Source organism: Petromyzon marinus, chromosome 68, assembly GCF_048934315.1.
Source record: "Petromyzon marinus isolate PM22_M1 ecotype Great Lakes invasive population chromosome 68, UKy_Petmar_22M1.pri1.0, whole genome shotgun sequence".
NCBI lineage: Eukaryota > Metazoa > Chordata > Hyperoartia > Petromyzontiformes > Petromyzontidae > Petromyzon > Petromyzon marinus.
In genome coordinates this window covers 7,711,348-7,738,003 of record NC_133734.1, presented here as the reverse complement: position 1 = coordinate 7,738,003, position 26,656 = coordinate 7,711,348, and the positions used below count along the sequence as shown (strand labels likewise).

General features: G+C 53.7%; 1 protein-coding gene across 2 annotated transcripts in view; it reads right to left on the bottom strand.

Annotated features, from left to right (window-relative positions):
• Positions 1-12,349: 12,349 nt before the first annotated feature.
• The window catches only part of LOC116937527 (uncharacterized), a 34,163-nt gene continuing 19,856 nt past the window's right edge, over positions 12,350-26,656 (bottom strand). For both annotated transcript variants that reach the window (XM_076054893.1, XM_032944657.2), the window contains 4 exons: positions 22,034-22,544; positions 19,693-19,951; positions 15,242-15,353; positions 12,350-12,586 (listed from right to left, as the gene is read on the bottom strand). In XM_076054893.1, coding sequence (XP_075911008.1) covers positions 12,450-12,586; positions 15,242-15,353; positions 19,693-19,951; positions 22,034-22,544 — 1,019 coding nt within the window. In that variant the 3' untranslated portion in view covers positions 12,350-12,449. The remainder of the gene's footprint in view (positions 12,587-15,241; positions 15,354-19,692; positions 19,952-22,033; positions 22,545-26,656) is intronic.

Genomic DNA, 26,656 nt, shown 5'->3' with positions numbered 1-26,656 from the left:
TTGAGGTTGGAATCGATTAGTAATTTTTCTTCTACTCGAGACATCGATTCCTCCGTGGGTTCCATATTAAATGGAATCGAAGACGAATCGAGATTACATAATGTCACGAGCGAAATGACATTGCGGTGGGAATCGATTCGCGAATCGCTAACATTTTAATTTTGACGCCGATTCCTCTGGTTTTTCGCATTAAATCGAATCGAAATGTTGTTGACTCAAGATGCCGAATTCCAGCAACGTCGGAAAAATTACATCGGAGGAGGTAATCGATTCGTAAATCAATTAAATGTTAATTTGAAACGCCGATTCCTCTGTGGGGTTTCGTATTAAGCGGAATCGAAGAGAAGCGGAAACGTGACATCAAATTCCGATCGGCGAACTGACATTGCGTTGGAGAATCGATTCCTTAACCACCATCGTAATAATCGAGACGCAGATTCCTCTGTGGTTTTCGCCTTGAACGGAATCGAAGGGTTGATGAATCGACTCTTGCTGCTGATGAGTCAGTGAAAGTGGAACCCGGTGATGATGATGAGTCACTGAAAGTGGAACCCGGTGATGATGATGAGTCAGTGAAAGTGGAACCCGGTGATGTTGATGAGACACTGAAAGTGGAACCCGGTGATGATGATGAGTCAGTGAAAGTGGAACCCGGTGATGATGATGAGTCAGTGAAAGTGGAACCCGGTGATGTTGATGAGTCAGTGAAAGTGGAACCCGGTGATGATGTTGAGTCAGTGAAAGTGGAACCCGGTGATGATGATGAGTCAGTGAAAGTGGAACCCGGTGATGATGATGATGAGTCAGTGAAAGTGGAACCCGGTGATGTTGATGAGTCACTGAAAGTGGAACCCGGTGATGATGATGAGTCAGTGAAAGTGGAACCCGGTGATGATGATGAGTCAGTGAAAGTGGAACCCGGTGATGTTGATGAGTCAGTGAAAGTGGAACCCGGTGATGTTGATGAGTCAGTGAAAGTGGAACCCGGTGATGTTGATGAGTCAGTGAAAGTGGAACCCGGTGATGATGATGAGTCAGTGAAAGTGGAACCCGGTGATGTTGATGAGTCACTGAAAGTGGAACCCGGTGATGATGATGAGTCAGTGAAAGTGGAACCCGGTGATGATGATGAGTCAGTGAAAGTGGAACCCGGTGATGATGAGTCAGTGAAAGTGGAACCCGGTGATGTTGATGAGTCAGTGAAAGTGGAACCCGGTGATGATGATGAGTCAGTGAAAGTGGAACCCGGTGATGTTGATGAGTCAGTGAAAGTGGAACCCGGTGATGATGATGAGTCAGTGAAAGTGGAACCCGGTGATGATGAGTCAGTGAAAGTGGAACCCGGTGATGTTGATGAGTCAGTGAAAGTGGAACCCGGTGATGTTGATGAGTCAGTGAAAGTGGAACCCGGTGATGATGATGAGTCAGTGAAAGTGAAACCCGGTGATGATGATGAGTCACTGAAAGTGGAACCCGGTGATGTTGATGAGTCAGTGAAAGTGGAACCCGGTGATGTTGATGAGTCAGTGAAAGTGGAACCCGGTGATGTTGATGAGTCACTGAAAGTGGAACCCGGTGATGATGAGTCAGTGAAAGTGGAACCCGGTGATGTTGATGAGTCAGTGAAAGTGGAACCCGGTGATGTTGATGAGTCACTGAAAGTGGAACCCGGTGATGATGATGAGTCAGTGAAAGTGGAACCCGGTGATGATGATGAGTCAGTGAAAGTGGAACCCGGTGATGATGATGAGTCACTGAAAGTGGAACCCGGTGATGTTGATGAGTCACTGAAAGTGGAACCCGGTGATGATGATGAGTCAGTGAAAGTGGAACCCGGTGATGATGTTGATGAGTCAGTGAAAGTGGAACCCGGTGATGATGATGAGTCAGTGAAAGTGGAACCCGGTGATGATGATGAGTCAGTGAAAGTGGAGCCCGGTGATGTTGATGAGTCAGTGAAAGTGGAACCCGGTGATGATGATGAGTCAGTGAAAGTGGAGCCCGGTGATGATGATGAGTCAGTGAAAGTGGAACCCGGTGATGATGATGAGTCAGTGAAAGTGGAACCCGGTGATGATGATGAGTCAGTGAAAGTGGAGCCCGGTGATGTTGATGAGTCAGTGAAAGTGGAACCCGGTGATGATGATGAGTCAGTGAAAGTGGAGCCCGGTGATGATGATGAGTCAGTGAAAGTGGAACCCGGTGATGTTGATGAGTCAGTGAAAGTGGAAGCCGGTGATGTTGATGAGTCAGTGAAAGTGGAACCCGGTGATGATGATGAGTCACTGAAAGTGGAACCCGGTGATGATGATGAGTCAGTGAAAGTGGAACCCGGTGATGATGATGAGTCAGTGAAAGTGGAACCCGGTGATGATGATGAGTCAGTGAAAGTGGAACCCGGTGATGATGATGAGTCAGTGAAAGTGGAACCCGGTGATGTTGATGAGTCAGTGAAAGTGGAACCCGGTGATGTTGATGAGTCAGTGAAAGTGGAACCCGGTGATGATGAGTCAGTGAAAGTGGAACCCGGTGATGTTGATGAGTCAGTGAAAGTGGAACCCGGTGATGATGATGAGTCAGTGAAAGTGGAACCCGGTGATGATGAGTCAGTGAAAGTGGAACCCGGTGATGTTGATGAGTCAGTGAAAGTGGAACCCGGTGATGATGATGAGTCACTGAAAGTGGAACCCGGTGGTGATGATGAGTCAGTGAAAGTGAAACCCGGTGATGATGATGAGTCACTGAAAGTGGAACCCGGTGATGTTGATGAGTCAGTGAAAGTGGAACCCGGTGATGATGATGAGTCAGTGAAAGTGGAACCCGGTGATGTTGATGAGTCACTGAAAGTGGAACCCGGTGATGATGATGAGTCAGTGAAAGTGGATCCCGGTGATGATGATGAGTCAGTGAAAGTGGAACCCGGTGATGATGATGAGTCAGTGAAAGTGGAACCCGGTGATGATGATGAGTCAGTGAAAGTGGAACCCGGTGATGTTGATGAGTCAGTGAAAGTGGATCCCGGTGATGATGATGAGTCAGTGAAAGTGGAACCCGGTGATGTTGATGAGTCAGTGAAAGTGGAACCCGGTAATGATGATGAGTCAGTGAAAGTGGAACCCGGTGATGATGATGAGTCAGTGAAAGTGGAACCCGGTGATGATGATGAGTCAGTGAAAGTGGAACCCGGTGATGATGATGAGTCAGTGAAAGTGGAACCTGGTGATGATGATGAGTCAGTGAAGGTGGAACCCGGTGATGATGAGTCAGTGAAAGTGGAACCCGGTGATGATGATGAGTCACTGAAAGTGGAACCCGGTGATGATGAGTCAGTGAAAGTGGAACCCGGTGATGATAAGTCAGTGAAAGTGGAACCCGGTGATGTTGATGAGTCAGTGAAAGTGGAACCCGGTGATGATGATGAGTCAGTGAAAGTGGAACCCGGTGATGATGATGAGTCAGTGAAAGTGGAACCCGGTGATGATGATGAGTCAGTGAAAGTGGAACCCGGTGATGATGATGAGTCAGTGAAGGTGGAACCCGGTGATGATGAGTCAGTGAAAGTGGAACCCGGTGATGATGATGAGTCACTGAAAGTGGAACCCGGTGATGATGAGTCAGTGAAAGTGGAACCCGGTGATGATGAGTCAGTGAAAGTGGAACCCGGTGATGTTGATGAGTCAGTGAAAGTGGAACCCGGTGATGATGAGTCAGTGAAAGTGGAACCCGGTGATGATGATGAGTCAGTGAAAGTGGAACCCGGTGATGATGATGAGTCAGTGAAAGTGGAACCCGGTGATGATGATGAGTCAGTGAAAGTGGAACCCGGTGATGATGAGTCAGTGAAAGTGGAAGCTGGACATGGCGTTCCGTGGAGAGATGCAACACGAGACGCTAACACGACGAGATGGTTGTCTTTAATGAGCCACGTTGAGTCTCAGTGTCCACGCGCGCTGTCTGTGTGTGTGTCTATCTGTGTGTGTGTCTGTGTGACTGTGTGTGTCTGTGTGTGACTGTGTGACTGTGTGTGTCTGTGTGTGTCTGTGTGTGTGTCTGTGTGACTGTGTGACTGTGTGTGTCTGTGTGTGTCTATCTGTGTGTCTGTGTGACTGTGTGTGTCTATCTGTGTGTGTGTCTGTGTGACTGTGTGTCTGTGTGTGTCTGTGTGTGACTGTGTCTGTGTATGTCTGTGTATCTGTGTCTGTGTGACTGTGTGTGTCTGTGTGTGTGTGTGACTGTGTGTGACTGTCTGTCTGTGTGTCTATCTGTGTGTGTCTTTGTGACTGTGTGTGTCTGTGTGTGACTGTGTGTCTGTGTGCGTGTCTGTGTCTGTGTGTCTGTATGTGTGTGTCTGTGTGTCTGTATGTGTCTGTGTGTGTGTCTGTGTGTCTGTGTCCGGCAAAACAACCCCTTACCTCCTCGCGGTGCAGGACGGGCAACTCTGTCGTGGACAGTGCTGTGGGGGGAGATCCAATTCTGATTGGCTCCTTCCCTCATGGCGTCTGTGACCACCACAGGGGCTAAACGGGGGCTCTGGATGGGTGCAAGGGACTGGTAACCCCTCCACCTTCAATAAATTACCAAGAAACCACGAATTAAATTTAACTAATAAGCTTGTGCTGGAGGCTCCGGGGGGCCAGGCGTCTATGACGTCTCATGGCCAAACCCCAATTGGCGGAGCCAGGAGATTGAATCTCTACCCTCGGGGCTACTCCAGAAACAACGAAAAGCCACTTCGTGTGGCCACGTGAAATGTTCGAACGCTCACTGCGGAGGAGAGGTTGCCACTCCTCTGTCGGGAGCTGGACCGGTACTGCCTGGATCTCTGTGGCATTCAGGAGGTCCGGTGAACCGGTTCTGGCTCCTGCCACCATGAGGGGTGGACAGTCCTCTACTCGGGGCAGCAGACTGCCAAACAACAGGGTGTGGCTCTTCTTTTGAACAAAAGAATGAAGGGGGTGTGGGAGCGTGGCGGTGAGGTGTGGGAAGCTGTAAGCCCGAGGCTACTTTGGGCTCGCCTTCCCATCAACCGGAGGCGAGGAGTGGTGGTCGTGGTTACTTATGCCCCCACCGAAGATGAACATCCGTGGAGGGATGCAGGCAAAGCCGATGAGTCAGATGCCTTCGATGACCTCCTGTCACAGGTGCTGGCTAAAGTGGCCCCTCGGGATAGAGTCATCTTGTTGTGTGACTTCAATGCCCGAGTTGGTCAAGATGCTGGCACCTGGTCTGGAGTGATTGGAGGGCATGGATCGGATCAGCTCAATAACAACGGTAGGAGGCTGCTAGATTTTTGTGCAGCCCATGGGCTTGTAATTACCAACACGCTGTTCCGGCATCGGTGCATCCACACATCATGGATGCATGCCGGGTCCAAGCAAGAACATCTCCTGGACTACATAGTGATGGACCAGCGGATGCGAGCCCATGTCCTTGACACCAGGACCTACCATGGAGCTGATCTGCCCTCTGACCATCGACTAGTCATCTCTAAGATGCGCCTGCCATTCTTCCACTCCGGTAGTGGGTGTACACCCAGGACCCCATTCCAACCTAAAGTGGCCTGGTTTCAGCTGATGAAAGTTGCAAGCGAGAATTTAATCATCGCTTGCGGCTGGGGTTGGCATCGTCCACCGCTCCTCCTGATGTAAAGAGTAAATGGGCGAGGTTTAGGACTGTGACTCATGAAGCTGCAATGGCTGCTTTGGGTACGCGGTCCAGACCTCCCGAGAGACCCTGGCTGACATAGGAGGTGTTCAGGATGGTTGAGAAAAAGCGACAGGCCCACTGTCACCGGCTACAGAATCCCACGTCAGAGAATGAGGAGGCTTACCGCAGCCTTCGCTCGGAGGTTCGGAGAGCCGTGAGGGGCTGCAAGGATGAGTGGTGGTCGCGGGTTGCTGAGGATATGGAGTCTGCCTCAGTGGCCCACGATCACAAATCTCTATTTAACTCCATCAAAAAAGTAACCTGCAGCGCCACACCTATTACCATCATTAGGGGAAAAAATGGTGATCCAATCTCCGACCCCCAGGAACAGGTTTGCAGATTTGCTGAGCATTTCTGTTAGGTCCTGGGAGAGGGGAAATCCCTCAGCCAGGAAAACATCATGGCACAAAGTGGGGATGACCCTGCTGAGGCTGCGGTGCCTCAAATATTGGAATAAAAAAGTCACCCCCTGTGAGTGGCTGGCTGAGGTGCCATCTGTTGAGGAAGTACTGAAGGCGATCCAGAGTCTGAGACCAGAAAAGGCAGCGGGCAGAGATGATCTCCCACGTGAAATACTGAGGGAGGGTGGCGTTTGTCCACAGACTGTCCTATATGAAATCATAACAGTCTGGACCACTGGACGGGTTCCGCAGGATTGGAAGGATGGACCCCCTATTTAAGAAGGGGGACCGCACAGACTGTAACAACTACAGGGGCATCTCACTCCTCAGTTTGCCGGGAAAGGTCCTGGCAAGGATTATTCAACATCGCCTTGCCAGGCACGCTGAGGAGAGACTTGCTGAGCCCCAATGCGGTTTCAGGAAAGGGCGGTCCTGCATAGATGCCATATTTTCTGTCCGTCTGCTACAGCAGAGGTGTAGGGAATTCCAACAAGACCTACATCTCTGCTTTATTGACCTGGTCAAGGCCTATGATACCATCAGTAGGCCTGGGCTCTGGATTGTTCTACGTGCTTTTGGAGTCCCTGACGCTCTACTCAAGATCATTAACGACCTTCATGATGGTGAGCGGGTCCGGGTAAAACTACGTGGCCGGGAGTCGGAGCCATTCCCTGTACACCTTGGGGTGCAACAGGGATGTCCTCTGGCTCCCACATTATTTAACATCTATTTTGACCACGTAGTTCGTGAAGCCTTCAATAGCTGTACCGGGGGAATCTCCATTTGGTATAGATATAATGGGAGGCTGATCATTGCCTGGGTGCGGTCAAGGGATGGCCCCCTTTTGCACAAACACATTATGTATGCCGATGATTTGGTAATAGCTGCTCATTCAGAAGAGGAGTTGGGGACGCTGCTGCTGAGACTGGAGCGTGCCACTAAGAGATGGGGCCTTACCATCAGCCCCACCAAAACTAAGCACCTGCCTGGGTATTTTGTACCATCGGACACTCCACCCCCACAACTCCCAATCGGTGATGGGGCAGATGCTCATGACCGGCTGCGGTTTAACAGAAGAGGTCTCACTCCGAATCAGTCGAGCGGCATTATCTTTTCATCGGTTGCATAACGCTGTGTGGAAGCTACCTGGTCTGTCGCTCCGCACTAAGCTTCAGGTCTTCTCGGCCACGGTCATTCCCTCCCTTCTCTACGCTTGCGAAACATGGACCCCCCTAATGGAACATCTTCACCGGTTAGAAACATTTAGGCTGGCCTGCCTACGATCCATTCTGGGTTTAACCAGACTGGATTGTGTGAGGAGCTCACAAATCCTTGAAAGATCTGGACAAGGTCCCATCGGTGAGCTCACTCTGGCAGGCAAGGCTGCGTTGGCTGGGTCATGTAGCCCGCATGCCCAGCCACCGCATGCCGAAACAGCTTTTGTTCGGCCGGATCGAGGGGGGCTAAATGGGCGGGGTATGGGCTGGAGAAGAGATGGAGTGATGTGGTACAGGAGGACGTGGAGCTGAGTGGACTTGCCGATGACCGGTACCAGCGGTGTCAAGATCGGCCTCTGTGGAGGAGGCTCGTGAAGGACGCTACTGGGCAGTTGGAGGCAGTCGCCCTCCAACAACAACGGAGGGCGGAGGAGCGACGCTCAGAACAACGAGCGGAGCGCCGGGTGGCTAAAGCACAGCAGGTTGGCACAGTAGGGGGCACAGTTGGTGCACCACCCAGTCATCTCAGTCAGTCGACCCGTGGCACCTGCTGGGTCTGCCCCGTGACCTCCTGCCAGCGAGCGTTCGACACTTCACGTGGCCTCAGGGTGCACATAGCCTGGCACAAGCGTCGTGGTGACGTCACCGCCACTTAGTGGCGAATGGCGCTTGTTGTTGTTGTGTGTGTCTGTGTGTGTGTCCACGCACACGGGAATCTTTGCGTATGTGTCCTCCTGTATGTGTTTGTACATACATCTCTATATACATCTCTATGTACACGCGTTCGTGTCTGTGTGTGTATATAAGTGTACATTGTGTGAGGACCTCACAAATCCTTGAAAGATCTGGACACAGTCCCATCAGTGAGCTCCTCCAGCAGGCAAGGCTGCGATGGCTGGGTCATGTAGCCCGCATGCTCAGCCACCGCATGCCCGAACAGCTTTTGTTCGGCCGGATTGAGGGGGCTAAGCGGGCGCGGCACGGGCTAGAGAAGAGATGGAGTGATGTGGTACAGGAGGAAGTGGAAGCTGATTGAACTTGCTGATGACTGGTACCAGCGGTGTCAAGAACGGCCTCTGTGGAGGAGGCTCGTGAAGGACGCTGCTACTGGGCAGTTGGAGGCAGTCGCCCTCCAACAACAACGGAGGGCGGAGGAGCGACGCTCACAACAACGAGCGGAGCGCCGGGTGGCTAAAGCACAGCGAGATGGCACAGTAGGGGGCACAGGTGGTGCATCAGCCAGTCATCTCAGTCATCTTAGTCAGCCGACCCGTGGCACCTGCTGGGTCTGAGTCCCGTGACCTCCTGCCAGCAGCGAGCCTTCGACACTTCACGTGGTCGCCTCGAAGTGCACCTAGCCTGGCACAGGCGCCGTGGTGACGTCAGTGTCACCCAGTGGTGAATGGCGGTTGTGTTGGTATCATTGGTGTTGGTCTATACCAATAATAATTCTGTTATCGGTTACACGGGGGGGGGGGTCTTTGTCTTTGTATTTTGGATATTTAGACTGATATATTTGCGTGTGGCGTGGGAAGCGGTCCTGGGCCTCCCCTAGGTCGACTCGGCCTCAAATGAATTACCTGGCGCGGCGTGATTTAAACCTCACCTGTGTGCCACCGTGCCGGCAGACTTCACAGACGCTGCTGCTGCTGCTGTTGTTGCTACTCACGAACAGCACTTACCCCTACAGCCTGCTGGAGGCTACACGGGGGATCTTTGTCTTGTGGATATGTACACAGGGAGCTTTGTGTGTGTATGTGCGTGTGTGTATGTGTGTGTGTATGTGTGTGTCTGTGTGTGTGTGTATGTGTGTGTCTGTGTGTATGTGTCACAGTGTCATCCACTCTCTCTCTGTGTGTGTGTCACAGTGTCATCCACTCTGTGTGTGTGTGTGTCAGTGTCATCCACTCTCTGTGTGTGTGTGTCACAGTGTCATCCACTCTCTGTGTGTGTGTGTGTCAGTGTCATCCACTCTCTGTGTGTGTGTGTCACAGTGTCATCCACTCTGTGTGTGTGTGTGTCAGTGTCATCCACTCTGTGTGTGTGTCAGTGTCATCCACTCTGTGTGTGTGTGTGTCAGTGTCATCCACTCTGTGTGTGTGTCAGTGTCATCCACTCTGTGTGTGTGTGTGTCATCCACTCTCTGTGTGTGTGTGTGTCACAGTGTCATCCACTGTGTGTGTGTGTGTCACAGTGTCATCCACTCTGTGTGTGTGTGTGTCACAGTGTAATCCACTCTGTGTGTGTGTGTAACAGTGTCATCCACTCTGTGTGTGTGTGTAACAGTGTCATCCACTCTGTGTGTGTGTGTCAGTGTCATCCACTCTGTGTGTGTGTGTGTGTCACAGTGTAATCCACTCTGTGTGTGTGTGTAACAGTGTCATCCACTCTGTGTGTGTGTGTGTGTCACAGTGTAATCCACTCTGTGTGTGTGTGTAACAGTGTCATCCACTCTGTGTGTGTGTGTCAGTGTCATCCACTCTGTGTGTGTGTCAGTGTCATCCACTCTCTGTGTGTGTGTGTGTCACAGTGTCATCCACTCTGTGTGTGTGTGTGTCACAGTGTAATCCACTCTGTGTGTGTGTGTAACAGTGTCATCCACTCTGTGTGTGTGTGTAACAGTGTCATCCACTCTGTGTGTGTGTGTCAGTGTCATCCACTCTGTGTGTGTGTGTGTGTCACAGTGTAATCCACTCTGTGTGTGTGTGTAACAGTGTCATCCACTCTGTGTGTGTGTGTCAGTGTCATCCACTCTGTGTGTGTGTGTGTCACAGTGTCATCCACTCTCTGTGTGTGTGTCACAGTGTCATCCACTCTGTGTGTGTGTGTCACAGTGTCATCCACTCTGTGTGTGTGTGTGTCACAGTGTCATCCACTCCTCTCTGTGTGTGTGTCACAGTGGCATCCACTCTCTGTGTGTGTGTCAGTGTCATCCACTCTGTGTGTGTGTGTGTCATCCACTCTGTGTGTGTGTCACAGTGTCATCCACTCTCTGTGTGTGTGTCACAGTGTCATCCACTCTGTGTGTGTGTCACAGTGTCATCCACTCTGTGTGTGTGTGTCACAGTGTCATCCACTCTCTGTGTGTGTGTCAGTGTCATCCACTCTCTCTGTGTGTGTGTGTGTGTCACAGTGTCACCCACTCTCTCTGTGTGTGTGTGTGTCAGTGTCATCCACCATCTCTCTCTCTGTGTGTGTGTGTCACAGTGTCATCCACTCTCTGTGTGTGTGTGTGTCACAGTGTCATCCACTCTGTGTGTGTGTGTGTCAGTGTCATCCACCATCTCTCTGTGTGTGTGTGTCAGTGTCATCCACTCTGTGTGTGTGTGTCACAGTGTCATCCACTCTCTGTGTGTGTGTCAGTGTCATCCACTCTGTGTGTGTGTGTCACAGTGTCATCCACTCTCTGTGTGTGTGTCAGTGTCATCCACTCTCTGTGTGTGTGTCACAGTGTCATCCACTCTCTGTGTGTGTGTCACAGTGTCACCCACACTCTGTGTGTGTGTGTGTCACAGTGTCATCCACTCTGTGTGTGTGTGTGTGTCACAGTGTCATCCACTCTGTGTGTGTGTCAGTGTCATCCACTCTCTGTGTGTGTGTGTGTCACAGTGTCATCCACTCTCTGTGTGTGTGTGTCAGTGTCATCCACTCTCTGTGTGTGTGTGTCACAGTGTCATCCACTCTCTGTGTGTGTCACAGTGTCATCCACTCTCTGTGTGTGTCACAGTGTCATCCACTCTCTGTGTGTGTCACAGTGTCATCCACTCTGTGTGTGTGTGTCACAGTGTCATCCACTCTGTGTGTGTCACAGTGTCATCCACTCTGTGTGTGTGTCACAGTGTCATCCACTCTGTGTGTGTGTGTGTGTGTCACAGTGTCATCCACTCTGTGTGTGTGTGTGTAACAGTGTCATCCACTCTGTGTGTGTGTGTCAGTGTCATCCACTCTGTGTGTGTGTGTGTGTCACAGTGTCATCCACTCTGTGTGTGTGTCACAGTGTCATCCACTCTCTGTGTGTGTCAGTGTCATCCACTCACTCTGTGTGTGTGTCACAGTGTCACCCACTCTCTGTGTGTGTCACAGTGTCATCCACTCTGTGTGTGTGTCACAGTGTCATCCACTCTGTGTGTGTGTCACAGTGTCATCCACTCTCTGTGTGTGTGTGTGTCACAGTGTCATCCACTCTCTGTGTGTGTGTCACAGTGTCATCCACTCTCTGTGTGTGTGTGTGTCACAGTGTCATCCACTCTCTGTGTGTGTGTCACAGTGTCATCCACTCTCTGTGTGTGTGTGTCACAGTGTCATCCACTCTCTGTGTGTGTGTGTGTCAGTGTCATCCACTCACTCTGTGTGTGTGTCAGTGTCATCCACTCTGTGTGTGTGTGTGTCAGTGTCATCCACTCTGTGTGTGTGTGTGTGTGTCACAGTGTCATCCACTCTGTGTGTGTGTGTCACAGTGTCATCCACTCTGTGTGTGTCAGTGTCATCCACTCTGTGTGTGTGTGTGTGTCACAGTGTCATCCACTCTGTGTGTGTGTCACAGTGTCATCCACTCTCTGTGTGTGTGTGTGTCAGTGTCATCCACTCTGTGTGTGTGTCACAGTGTCATCCACTCTCTGTGTGTGTGTGTCACAGTGTCATCCACCATCTCTCTGTGTGTGTGTGTCACAGTGTCATCCACTCTGTGTGTGTGTGTCACAGTGTCATCCACTCTCTGTGTGTGTGTGTCACAGTGTCATCCACCATCTGTGTGTGTGTGTGTGTCATCCACTCTGTGTGTGTGTGTGTCATCCACCATCTCTGTGTGTGTGTCACAGTGTCATCCACTCTGTGTGTGTGTGTGTCATCCACCATCTCTGTGTGTGTGTGTGTCATCCACCATCTCTCTGTGTGTGTGTGTCACAGTGTCATCCACTCTGTGTGTGTGTGTGTCATCCACCATCTCTGTGTGTGTGTCACAGTGCCGGAAACCTTCAGAGCTGCTGCTACTAACAGCCCCTTGCCCCAACAGTTCGTCACAGGCTATACGGGGGACCTTTGCCTTTATATATATATAAATACATACACGCGTGTAAGTACGTAGCAGGTGCTCGCTAACAACACTTGCCTCCCCGGTGCGAGGTGGCTACACGGGGGACCTTTGCCTGCGCGCCTCCTTGAGCCTCTTCGCGGGCGGAGGGATACAACCACCCTCATCCTTCCGTTCCTCGTCACCATCCGCCCCTCCGCCGGCGTCAACTTCCGCGAGAAAAGCTGTTGCGTCTGCAACAGAGCGCGGGGCGAAAGTAGTTCCGGCTGAGTGAGAAAGTAGTTCCCTGCTGAGTGAGAAAGTAGTTCCCTGCTGAGTGAGAAAGTAGTTCCGGCTGAGTGAGAAAGTAGTTCCCTGTTTAGTGAGAAAGTAGTTCCCTGTTGAGTGAGAAAGTAGTTCCCTGCTGAGTGAGAAAGTAGTTCCCTGCTGAGTGAGAAAGTAGTTCTGACTGAGTGAGAAAGTAGTTCTGACTGAGTGAGACAGTAGTTCTGACTGAGTGAGAAAGTAGTTCCCTGTTGAGTGAGAAAGTAGTTCTGACTGAGTGAGAAAGTAGTTCTGACTGAGTGAGAAAGTAGTTCCCTGCTGAGTGAGAAAGTAGTTCCCTGCTGAGTGAGAAAGTAGTTCCCTGCTGAGTGAGAAAGTAGTTCTGGCTGAGTAAGAAAGTAGTTCTGACTGAGTGAGAAAGTAGTTCCCTGCTGAGTGAGAAAGTAGTTCCCTGCTGAGTGAGAAAGTAGTTCCCTGCTGAGTGAGAAAGTAGTTCTGACTGAGTGAGAAAGTAGTTCCCTGCTGAGTGAGAAAGTAGTTCTGACTGAGTGAGAAAGTAGTTCTGACTGAGTGAGAAAGTAGTTCCCTGCTGAGTGAGAAAGTAGTTCTGACTGAGTGAGAAAGTAGTTCCCTGTTGAGTGAGAAAGTAGTTCTGACTGAGTGAGAAAGTAGTTCCCTGTTGAGTGAGAAAGTAGTTCTGACTGAGTGAGAAAGTAGTTCCCTGCTGAGTGAGAAAGTAGTTCTGACTGAGTGAGAAAGTAGTTCCCTGCTGTGTGAGAAAGTAGTTCTGACTGAGTGAGAAAGTAGTTCCCTGCTGAGTGAGAAAGTAGTTCCCTGCTGAGTGAGAAAGTAGTTCCCTGCTGAGTGAGAAAGTAGTTTTGACTGAGTGAGAAAGTAGTTCCCTGTTGAGTGAGAAAGTAGTTCTGACTGAGTAAGAAAGTAGTTCTGACTGAGTGAGAAAGTAGTTCCCTGCTGAGTGAGAAAGTAGTTCCCTGCTGAGTGAGAAAGTAGTTCCCTGCTGAGTGAGAAAGTAGTTCCCTGCTGAGTGAGAAAGTAGTTCTGACTGAGTGAGAAAGTAGTTCCCTGCTGAGTGAGAAAGTAGTTCTGACTGAGTGAGAAAGTAGTTCTGACTGAGTGAGAAAGTAGTTCCCTGCTGAGTGAGAAAGTAGTTCTGACTGAGTGAGAAAGTAGTTCCCTGTTGAGTGAGAAAGTAGTTCCCTGCTGAGTGAGAAAGTAGTTCTGACTGAGTGAGAAAGTAGTTCCGGCTGAGTGAGAAAGTAGTTCCGGCTGAGTGAGAAAGTAGTTCCGACTGAGTGAGAAAGTAGTTCTGACTGAGTGAGAAAGTAGTTCCCTGTTGAGTGAGAAAGTAGTTCTGACTGAGTGAGAAAGTAGTTCCCTGCTGAGTGAGAAAGTAGTTCTGACTGAGTGAGAAAGTAGTTCCCTGCTGTGTGAGAAAGTAGTTCTGACTGAGTGAGAAAGTAGTTCCCTGCTGAGTGAGAAAGTAGTTCTGACTGAGTGAGAAAGTAGTTCCCTGCTGTGTGAGAAAGTAGTTCCCTGCTGGGTGAGAAAGTAGTTCTGACTGAGTGAGAAAGTAGTTCTGACTGAGTGAGAAAGTAGTTCTGACTGAGTGAGAAAGTAGTTCCCTGCTGTGTGAGAAAGTAGTTCCCTGCTGGGTGAGAAAAGTTCTGACTGAGTGAGAAAGTAGTTCTGACTGAGTGAGAAAGTAGTTCTGACTGAGTGAGAAAGTAGTTCCCTGCTGAGTGAGAAAGTAGTTCCCTGCTGAGTGAGAAAGTAGTTCCCTGCTGAGTGAGAAAGTAGTTCCCTGCTGAGTGAGAAAGTAGTTCCCTGCTGAGTGAGAAAGTAGTTCTGACTGAGTAAGAAAGTAGTTCTGACTGAGTGAGAAAGTAGTTCCCTGCTGAGTGAGAAAGTAGTTCCCTGCTGAGTGAGAAAGTAGTTCCCTGCTGAGTGAGAAAGTAGTTCCTGGCTGAGTGAGAAAGTAGTTCTGAGTGAGTGAGAAAGTAGTTCTGACTGAGTAAGAAAGTAGTTCTGACTGAGTAAGAAAGTAGTTCTGACTGAGTGAGAAAGTAGTTCCCTGCTGAGTGAGAAAGTAGTTCCCTGCTGAGTGAGAAAGTAGTTCCCTGCTGAGTGAGAAAGTAGTTCCCTGCTGAGTGAGAAAGTAGTTCCCTGCTGAGTGAGAAAGTAGTTCTGACTGAGTGAGAAAGTAGTTCTGACTGAGTGAGAAAGTAGTTCCCTGCTGAGTAAGAAAGTAGTTCCCTGCTGAGTGAGAAAGTAGTTCTGGCTGAGTGAGAAAGTAGTTCTGACTGAGTGAGAAAGTAGTTTCCTGCTGAGTGAGAAAGTAGTTCTGACTGAGTAAGAAAGTAGTTCCCTGCTGAGTGAGAAAGTAGTTCTGACTGAGTGAGAAAGTAGTTCCCTGCTGAGTGAGAAAGTAGTTCCCTGCTGAGTGAGAAAGTCGTTCCCTGCTGTGTGAGAAAGTAGTCCCCTGCTGGGCGAGAAATTAAAGTAGTTCCATCTGGGAGGAAATGAGAGTAGTTCCTGCTAATAATAAAGTAGTTCCGGCTGATAAGAAAGTAGTTCCGGCTGAGCGAGTGAAAGTAGCTCCTCACCTGTGTACGGATGTGCCGGGTGATGGGGCCCCTCCAGGGGCGGAGGGGCGCTGTCGGAGGGCGGGGAATGAGGAGGCCATGAAAGTAGTCCCTTCCGCCTGGGTCTCCCCCGCTGATTAAGGGGTGTGGGGAGGGAGGGGCGTGGTATGCAAACGAGATGTTAATTAGACACCACCTCCTCTCAATTGGCTCTCAGTGTAATCACCATCACCTTGGACTATCCACTGCTGGATGATTATAATCACCAACAGCCACCACTCGCCACTGAGTGGCGGTGATGTCACTAGTGCCAGGCCGGGTACTACGCGATGTGTCCAAGGCTCACGGCTGAACAAAAGCTGTTTTAGGCATGCGGTGGCTGGGCATGCGGTGGCTGGGCATGCGGTGGCTGGGCATGCGGTGGCTGGGCATGCGGTGGCTGGGCATGCGGTGGCCGGGCATGCGGTGGCTGGGCATGCGGGCTACATGACTCAGCCAACGCAGCCTTGCCTACCGGAGGAGCTCAACGATGGAAATGTATCCAGATCTTTCGAGGAGGTCACGGGGCAGACCCAGCAGGTGCCACGGGTCGACTGACTGAGACGACTGAGATGACTGGCTGATGCACCACCTGTGCCCCCTACTGTGCCAACCTGCTGTGCTTTAGCCACCCGGCGCTCCGCTCGTTGTTGTGAGCGTCGCTCCTCCGCCCTCCGTTGTTGCTGGAGGGCGACTGCCTCCAACTGCCCAGTAGCAGCGTCCTTCACGAGCCTCCTCCACAGAGGCCGATCTTGACACCGCTGGTACCAGTCATCGGCAAGTTCACTCAGCTCCACGTCCTTCTGTACCACATCACTCCATCTCTTCTCTAGCCCGTGCCACGCCCGTTTAGCCCCCTCAATCCTGCCGAACAAAAGCTGTTTCGGCATGCGGTGGCTGGGCATGCGGGCTACATGACCCAGCCAACGCAGCCTTGCCTGCTGGAGGAGCTCACTGATGGAACTTTGTTGCAGATCTTTCGAGGATTTGTGAGCTCCTCAAACAATCCAGCCTGCCGGTTAAACCCAGGATTGATCGTAGGCAGGCTAGCCTAAATGTTTCTAACCGGTGAAGATGTTCCTTTAGGGGGGTCCACGTTTCACAAGCGTAGAGAAGGGAGGGAATGACGTGGCTGAGAAGACCTGAAGCTAGTGCGGAGCGACAGACCAGGTAGCTTCCACACAGCGTTACGCAACCGATGAAAAGATATTGCCGCTCGACTGATTCGGAGTGAAACCTCTGCTGTTAAACTGGAACCGGTCATAAGCACACTTCCCAGGTTTGAGAAACTCTCCACTCTCTCCACAACTGCCCCATCACCGATTGGGAGTTGTGGGGGTGGAGTGTCTGATGGTACAAAATACCCAGGCAGGTGCTTAGGTTTTGGTGGGGCTGATGGTAAGGCCCCATCTCTTAGTAGCACGCTCCAGGTTCAGCAGCAGCGCCTACAACTCCTCTGAGTGAGCAGAAATTACCAAATCATCGGCATACATAACGTGGTTGAGCAATAGGGAGCCATCCCTTGACCGCACCTGGGCATCGATCAGCCTCCCATTGTATCTGTACCTCATGGAATTACTGATGGTATCATAGGCCTTGACCAGGTCAATAATGCAGAGGTGTAGGTCTTGTTGGGATTCCCTACACCTCTGCTGTAGCAGTCGGACAGAAAATATGGTATCTGTGCAGGACCGCCCTTTCCTGAAACCGCATTGTGGCTCCGCAAGCCTCTCCTCAGCGTGCCTGGCAAGGTGATGTTGAATAATCCTTGCCTTACAGTCTGTGCAGTCCCCCTTCTTAAAGAGGAGGACCACCAGGGCATCCTTCCAATCCTGCGGAACCCGTCCAGTGGTCCAGACTGTTGTTATGATGTCATATAGGGCAGTCTGTGCACAAACGCCACCCTCCCTCAGTATTTCACTTTGGAGATCATCTCTGCCCGCTGCCTTTCCTGGTCTCAGACTCTGGATCGCTTTTAGTACTTTCTCAACAGATGGCACCTCAGCCAGCCACTCACAAAGGGTGACTTCTTCCAATATTTGAGGCACCGCAGCCTCAGCAGGGTCATTCCCACTTAGTGCCACGATGTTTTCCAGGGTGAGGGATTTCCCCTCCCCCAGGACCTCACAGAAATGCTCAGCAAATCTGCAAACCTGTTCCTGGGGGTCGGAGATTGGTTCACCGTTCTTTACCCTGATGGTAATAGGTGTGGCGCTGCAGGTTACTTTTTTTATGGAATTAAAGAGTGATTCTTGACCGCGGGCCACTGAGGCAGAATCCATCTCCTCAGCAACCCGCGACCACCACCCATCCTTGCAGCGCTTCACGGCTCTCCGAACCTCCGTGAGAAGGCTGCGGTAAGCCTCCTCATTCTCTGTGGGATGCTGTAGCCGATGAGAGTGGCCCTGTCGCTTTTTCTCAGCCAGCCTGAACACCTCCTCTGTCAGCCAAAGTCTCTGGGGACGTGTGGACCGTGTACCCAAGGTAGCCATTGCAGCTGCATGAGCCACAGTCCTAAACCTCGCCCATTTCCCCTCAACATCAGGAGTGGGGGACGATGCCAGCCCCAGCTAGCTGAGACCAGGTCACTATGGGTTTGAATGGGGTACTGGGTGTACACCCACCACCAGAGTGGAAGAATGGCAGGTGCCATCTTACAGATGACAAGTCGATGGTCAGTGGGCAGATCAGCTCCACGGTAGGTCCTGGTGTCAAGGACATGGGCTTGCATCCGCTGGTCCATCACTATGTAGTCCAGCAGATGTTCTTGTTTGAACCCAGGATGTATCCATGATGTTGTGTGGAAGCGCCGATGCTGGAACAGCGTGTTGGTAATTACAAGCCCATGGGCTGCACAAAAATCTAGCAGCCTCCTCTACCGTTGTTATTGAGCTGATCTGGTCCACGCCTTCCAATCACTCCAGACCAGGTGCCAGCATCATGACCAACTCGGGCATTGAAGCCACCCAACAAGATGACTCTGTCCCGAGGGGCCACTTTAGCCAGCACCTGTGACAGGAGGTCATAGAAGGCATCTGACTCATCGGCTTTGCCTGCATCCCTCCACTGATATTCATCTTCGGTGGGGGCATATAAGTCACCATGACCACCACTCCTCGCCTCTGGTTGATGGGAAGGCGAGCCCAAAGTAGCCTGGGGCTTACAGCTTCCCACGCCTCACCACCACGCTCCCACGCCCCCTTCATTGTTTTATTCAGAAGAAGAGCCACACCCTGTTGTTTGGCAGTCTCCTGCCCCGAGTAGAGGACTGTCCACCCCTCATGTTGACAGGAGCCAGAGCCGCTCCACCGGACCTCCTGAACGCCACATAGATCCAGGCGGTACCGTTACAGCTCCCGACAAGGGGAGTGGCAGCCTCTCCTCCAGCAGTGAGCGTTCCAACATTCCAACGTGGCCACACGAAGTGGCTTTCTGCTGCTTCTGGAGGAACCCCGAGGGTAGAGATTCAGTCACGAGGGGAATGGCCAATCGAAATTGGCCCTCCCCCTATGGAACCGCTCACCACAGCGTTATCGTCCGGTACCACAAGGAGGTAGGGGGTTGTTTTGCCACACACACAGACACACAAAGGATCCCCCGTGTAGCCTTAACAGACTGTAGGGGCAAGTGCTGTCAGCGAGCACCTGTGAAGGCAGGAACGGTACACGAGGGGGTGGGTGGCCAGCACCACGCCCGACCACCTTTGTCTCCCTAGTGGCGATGTTTACACACCGCACCGGGTACTCATTTAAGGCTGAGTCGACCTAGGGGAGGCCCAGGACCGGTTCAGATAATCGTTACTGATGTTGGCCGTGAGCGGGAAGCGAACCTGGGTCGCCAGGTTCATAGCGCAGCGTAGCGCTAACCACTACACTACCGCTCCCCACACACACACAGAGAAAGACACACAGAGAGAGACACAGAGACACAAGGAGACTCACATACACATACAGAGACACAAGGACGCACGTACAAACACGCACGTGCACACACACGCACATACACGCGTGCACACACACGCGTGCACACACACGCACACGCACGTGCACACACACACGCGTGCACACACACACACACACACGCATGCACACACACGCACGCACACACACGCACGTGCACACACACACACACGCACGCACACACACGCACGTGCACACACACACACGTATACACACACACACACGTGCACACACACACACACACGTGCACACACACACACGTGCACACACACACACGCATGCACACACACGCACACACACGCACGTGCACACATACACACACGTGCACACACACACACGTGCACACACACACACGCATGCACACACACGCACACACACGCACGTGCACACACACACACGTGCACACACACACACGTGCACACACACGCACACACGTGCACACACACACACACACATGCGAGCTGTCTACAACACCTTGCGGCGGGCTCCCACAATGCACTGGGGCTCCTCCCGGCTCAGCACGGGGGGAGGCGGCGAGGGGCTCCCATGATGCACCTCGCCCCCTGCCCCCCGGTCACGTGACCCCGGCGACACGCTGCGATTGGTCCCCACCAACGGCCGGGGCTCCCAACGCAGCCGGGACTCGTCCAGGCGGATCCGAGCGCAGCGATTGGCCGACGGGCGGGTCACGTGACCCGCGGCCCTCCTCCAATGGGGGTGCAGGATGGCTACGCTGTGGGGGGGGGGGCGGGAGGGCAAGGGGGGCGGGGGCGGGGGTCAGATTCTGGGCAAAAACAAAGGTCCCCCAGGTAGCCTCTAGCAGGCGGTAGGGGCAAGTGCAGTTAGCATACACACACAAAGACACAGCTCCCCCAGGTAGCCTCTAGCAGGCTGTAGGGGTAAGTGCGGTTAGCATACACACACAAAGACACAGCTCCCCCAGGCAGCCTCTAGCAGGCTGTCGGGGCAAGTGCAGTTAGCATACACACACAAAGACACAGCTCCCCCAGGTAGCCTCTAGCAGGCGGTAGGGGCAAGTGCGGTTAGCATACACACACAAAGACACAGCTCCCCCAGGTAGCCTCTAGCAGGCGGTAGGGGCAAGTGCAGTTAGCATACACACACAAAGACACAGCTCCCCCAGGCAGCCTCTAGCAGGCTGTCGGGGCAAGTGCTGTTAGCATACACACACAAAGACACAGCTCCCCCAGGCAGCCTCTAGCAGGCGGTCGGGGCAAGTGCTGTTAGCATACACACACAAAGACACAGCTCCCCCAGGTCGCCTCTAGCAGGCTGTCGGGGCAAGTGCTGTTAGCATACACACACAAAGACACACCTCCCCCAGGCAGCCTCTAGCAGGCTGTAGGGGCAAGTGCTGTTAGCCAACATCCACACAAAGACAGAGGTACACCGGGAAGCCTCTAGCCAGCTGTAGGGGCAAGTGCTGTTAGCCAACATTCACACAAAGACAGAGGTACACCGGGAAGCCTCAAGCCGGCTGTAGGGGCAAGTGCTGTTAGCATACACACACAAAGACACAGCTCCCCCAGGCAGCCTCTAGCCGGCTGTAGGGGCAAGTGCTGTTAGCCAACATTCACACAAAGACAGAGGTACACCGGGAAGCCTCTAGCCGGCTGTAGGGGCAAGTGCAGTTAGCATACACACACAAAGACACAGCTCCCCCAGGCAGCCTCTAGCAGGCTGTAGGGGCAAGTGCTGTTAGCATACACACACAAAGACACAGCTCCCCCAGGTAGCCTCTAGCAGGCGGTAGGGGCAAGTGCGGTTAACATACACACACAAAGACACAGCTCCCCCAGGTAGCCTCTAGCAGGCGGTAGGGGCAAGTGCAGTTAGCATACACACACAAAGACACACCTCCCCCAGGCAGCCTCTAGCAGGCTGTAGGGGCAAGTGCTGTTAGCAGCAACAGCAGCAGCAGCGTCTATGAAGGCTACCGGCACTGTGGCTACACACACAGAGTGGGTGGGTGGCCACCAGCACCACCACGCCCGCCCGGCCCGCTGCCTCTGTTGCCACTGATGTTGGCTGTGAGTGGGAATGAAACTCGGGTCTCTGCCGGGTTCACACACAGTGCACACGCTAACTACAGACACGCACACACACACACACACACGTACCCAAACACTCACCCACACTCACACACACACCCACTCACCCACTCACTCACCCACCCACTCACTCACCCACCCACCCACCCACTCACCCACCCACTCACCCACTCACTCACCCATCCACTCACCCACGCACTCACTCACTCACTCACCCACCCACCCACACGCCCACCCACCTCCACACACACCCACTCACTCACCCACCCACTCACCCACTCACTCACCCACTCACCCACCCACGCACCCACCCACTCACTCACCCACCCACCCACTCACCCACTCACCCACGCACCCACCCACTCACTCACCCACTCACTCACCCACCCACTCACCCACCCACTCACTCACCCACCCACTCACCCACCCACTCACCCACTCACTCACCCACTCACCCACCCACGCACCCACCCACTCACTCACCCACCCACCCACCCACTCACCCACTCACCCACGCACCCACCCACTCACCCACCCACCCACTCACCCACCCACCCACTCACCCACCCACTCACTCACCCACCCACTCACCCACTCACTCACCCACTCACCCACCCACCCACTCACCCACTCATCCACCCACCCACTCACCCACTCATCCACCCACCCACTCACCCACTCACCCACCCACCCACTCACCCACCCACTCACCCACCCACTCACCCACTCACCCACCCACCCACCGGCCATTGCGAACCCGCAGACTTCCCAGACTCCTCAGCGTCGCCACCACGTCCTCCGTTGCCATGCCGGTGCTCCGGCTCAGCGCCGCCACCGACACCTCGGGCCTGCTGCCCGCGGCCGCCGCAGCCTGAGCCTCTCCTGACGCGCGGGGAGGCCTACCCGCGCCGTCGGCCCCCGCGGCCTGCCCGTCGCCCGGGACGCCCCAACCCCGAGGCCCAGTGCCGCCCCTCGAAGCCCGCTCCCCGCCTGAAAAAAGTCCTCGGCCCGGGCGGACGGAGCGCCGAGGCCTAGCGTCGCGCTCCCGAGCCCGACCCTCGCCTGGAAGGCGACGGCCCGGAGGCCCGGCGGCCGCCCCCTCCCCGCCCGGGCCGAGCGGCGGTGAGCGGAGGGCCCTGTCGAGGGCCTCCGTCAGGGCCTGCCGCCAGTAGGAGGCGTAGGCGAGGCGGCCCAGGTCGGAGAGAGGCTTCTCCGGAGAGCCGGGCCGCCCCTCGCGACGAGACAGCAGGTAGCCTGGAGGGCGGGGCGGGGGGGGGGCGGGGGGGGGCGGGGGGGCGGGGCGATCGCACCCCCGATTAGCGCCGTTGGCTACGTGAGGTGCTGAAGAAGTTCGACGTGCACAGAGACCCACAGAGACCCAGACCCATAGTGAGACCCAAATCCATAGAGAATCCCACAGACACCCAGAGCCATAGAGAATCCCACAGATACCCAGACCCATAGAGAATCCCACAGACACCCAGACCCATAGAGACCCACAGAGACCCAGACCCATAGTGAGACCCATATCCATAGAGAATCCCACAGACACCCAGAGCCATAGAGACCCACACACACCCAGACCCATAGAGACCCACACACACCCAGACCCATAGAGACCCACACACACCCAGACCCATAGAGACCCACAGAGACCCAGACCCATAGAGACCCACAGACACCCAGACCCAGAGAGACCCACAGACACCCAGACCCATAGAGACCCACACACACCCAGACCCACAGAGACCCACAGAGACCCAGACCCATAGAGACCCATATCCAGAGACCCACACACACCCAGACCCATAGAGACCCACACACACCCAGACCCATAGTGAGACCCACAGACACCCAGACCCATAGAGACCCACAGACACCCAGACCCATAGTGAGACCCATATCCATAGAGACCCACAGACACCCAGACCCATAGAGACCCACACACACCCAGACCCATAGCGAGATCCATATCCATAGAGACCCACACACACCCAGACCCATAGAGACCCACACACACCCAGACCCATAGAGACCCACAGACACCCAGACCCATAGAGACCCACAGACACCCAGACCCATAGAGACCCACAGACACCCAGACCCATAGAGACCCACAGAGACCCAGACCCATAGAGACCCACACACACCCAGACCCATAGAGAACCACAGACACCCAGACCCATAGTGAGACCCATATCCATAGAGAATCCCACAGACACCCAGAGCCATAGAGACCCACAGGCACCCAGACCCATAGAGACCCACACACACCCAGACCCATAGAGACCCACAGACACCCAGACCCATAGTGAGACCCATATCCATAGAGAATCCCACAGACACCCAGACCCATAGAGACCCACAGGCACCCAGACCCATAGAGACCCACAGATACCCATAGAGACCCACAGACACCCAGACCCATAGAGACCCACAGACACCCAGACCCAGAGACCCACAGACACCCAGACCCATAGAGACCCACACACACCCAGACCCATAGAGACCCACAGACACCCAGACCCATAGAGACCCACAGACACCAGACCCATAGAGACCCACAGACACCCAGACCCATAGAGACCCACACACACCCAGACCCATAGAGACCCACACACACCCAGACCCATAGAGAATCCCACAGACACCCAGACCCATAGAGAATCCCACACACACCCAGACCCATAGAGACCCACACACACCCAGACCCATAGAGACCCACACACACCCAGACCCATAGTGAGACCCATATCCATAGAGAATCCCACAGGCACCCAGACCCATAGAGACCCACAGACACCCAGACCCATAGAGACCCACACACACCCAGACCCATAGAGACCCACAGACACCCAGACCCATAGAGACCCACACACACCCAGACCCATAGAGACCCACACACACCCAGACCCATAGAGACCCACACACACCCAGACCCATAGAGACCCACACACCCTGACCCATAGAGACCCATATCCATAGAGTCCCACACACACCCAGACCCATAGAGACCCACAGACACCCAGACCCATAGCGAGATCCATATCCATAGAGACCCACAGACACCCAGACCCATAGAGACCCACAGACACCCAGACTCATAGAGACCCACAGACACCCAGACCCATAGAGACCCACAGACACCCATATCCATAGAGACCCACACACACCCAGACCCATAGAGACCCACACACACCCAGACCCATAGAGACCCACACACACCCAGACCCATAGAGACCCACAGACACCCAGACCCATAGTGAGACCCATATCCATAGAGACCCACACACACCCAGACCCATAGAGACCCACACACACACAGACCCATAGAGACCCACACACACCCAGACCCATAGAGACCCACAGAGACCCAGACCCATAGAGACCCACACACACCCAGACCCATAGAGACCCACAGACACCCAGACCCATAGAGACCCACAGACACCCAGACCCATAGAGATCCACAGACACCCAGACCCATAGAGAACCACAGACACCCAGACCCATAGTGAGACCCATATCCATAGAGAATCCCACAGACACCCAGAGCCATAGAGACCCACAGGCACCCAGACCCATAGAGACCCACACACACCCAGACCCATAGAGACCCACAGACACCCAGACCCATAGTGAGACCCATATCCATAGAGAATCCCACAGACACCCAGACCCATAGAGACCCACAGGCACCCAGACCCATAGAGACCCACAGATACCCATAGAGACCCACAGACACCCAGACCCATAGAGACCCACAGACACCCAGACCCAGAGACCCACAGACACCCAGACCCATAGAGACCCACACACACCCAGACCCATAGAGACCCACAGACACCCAGACCCATAGAGACCCACAGACACCAGACCCATAGAGACCCACAGACACCCAGACCCATAGAGACCCACACACACCCAGACCCATAGAGACCCACACACACCCAGACCCATAGAGAATCCCACAGACACCCAGACCCATAGAGAATCCCACACACACCCAGACCCATAGAGACCCACACACACCCAGACCCATAGAGACCCACACACACCCAGACCCATAGAGACCCACAGACACCCAGACCCATAGAGACCCACAGACACCCAGACCCATAGAGACCCACACACACCCAGACCCATAGAGACCCACACACACCCAGACCCATAGAGACCCACACACACCCAGACCCATAGAGACCCACACACCCTGACCCATAGAGACCCATATCCATAGAGTCCCACACACACCCAGACCCATAGAGACCCACAGACACCCAGACCCATAGCGAGATCCATATCCATAGAGACCCACAGACACCCAGACCCATAGAGACCCACAGACACCCAGACTCATAGAGACCCACAGACACCCAGACCCATAGAGACCCACAGACACCCATATCCATAGAGACCCACACACACCCAGACCCATAGAGACCCACACACACCCAGACCCATAGAGACCCACACACACCCAGACCCATAGAGACCCACAGACACCCAGACCCATAGTGAGACCCATATCCATAGAGACCCACACACACCCAGACCCATAGAGACCCACACACACACAGACCCATAGAGACCCACACACACCCAGACCCATAGAGACCCACACACACCCAGACCCATAGAGACCCACAGACACCCAGACCCAGAGACCCACAGACACCCAGACCCATAGAGACCCACAGACACCCAGACCCATAGAGACCCACAGACACCCAGACCCATAGAGACCCACAGAGACCCATAGAGACCCACAGACACCCAGACCCATAGAGACCCACAGACACCCAGACCCATAGAGACCCACAGACACCCAGACCCATAGAGACCCACAGACACCCAGACCGACAGACACCCAGACCCATAGAGACCCACAGACACCCAGACCCAGAGACCCACAGATACCCAGACCCATAGAGACCCACAGACACCCAGACCCATAGAGACCCACAGACACCCAGACCCATAGAGACCCACAGACACCCAGACCCATAGAGACCCACAGACACCCAGACCCATAGAGACCCACAGACACCCAGACCCATAGAGACCCACAGACACCCAGACCCATAGAGACCCACAGACACCCAGACCCAAAGAGACCCACAGACACCCAGACCCATAGAGACCCACAGACACCCAGACCCAAAGAGACCCACAGACACCCAGACCCATAGAGACCCACAGAGACCCATAGAGACCCACAGACACCCAGACCCATAGAGACCCACAGAGACCCATAGAGACCCACAGACACCCATATCCATAGAGACCCACACACACCCAGACCCATAGTGAGACCCACAGACACCCAGACCTACAGAGACCCATATCCATAGAGACCCACACAC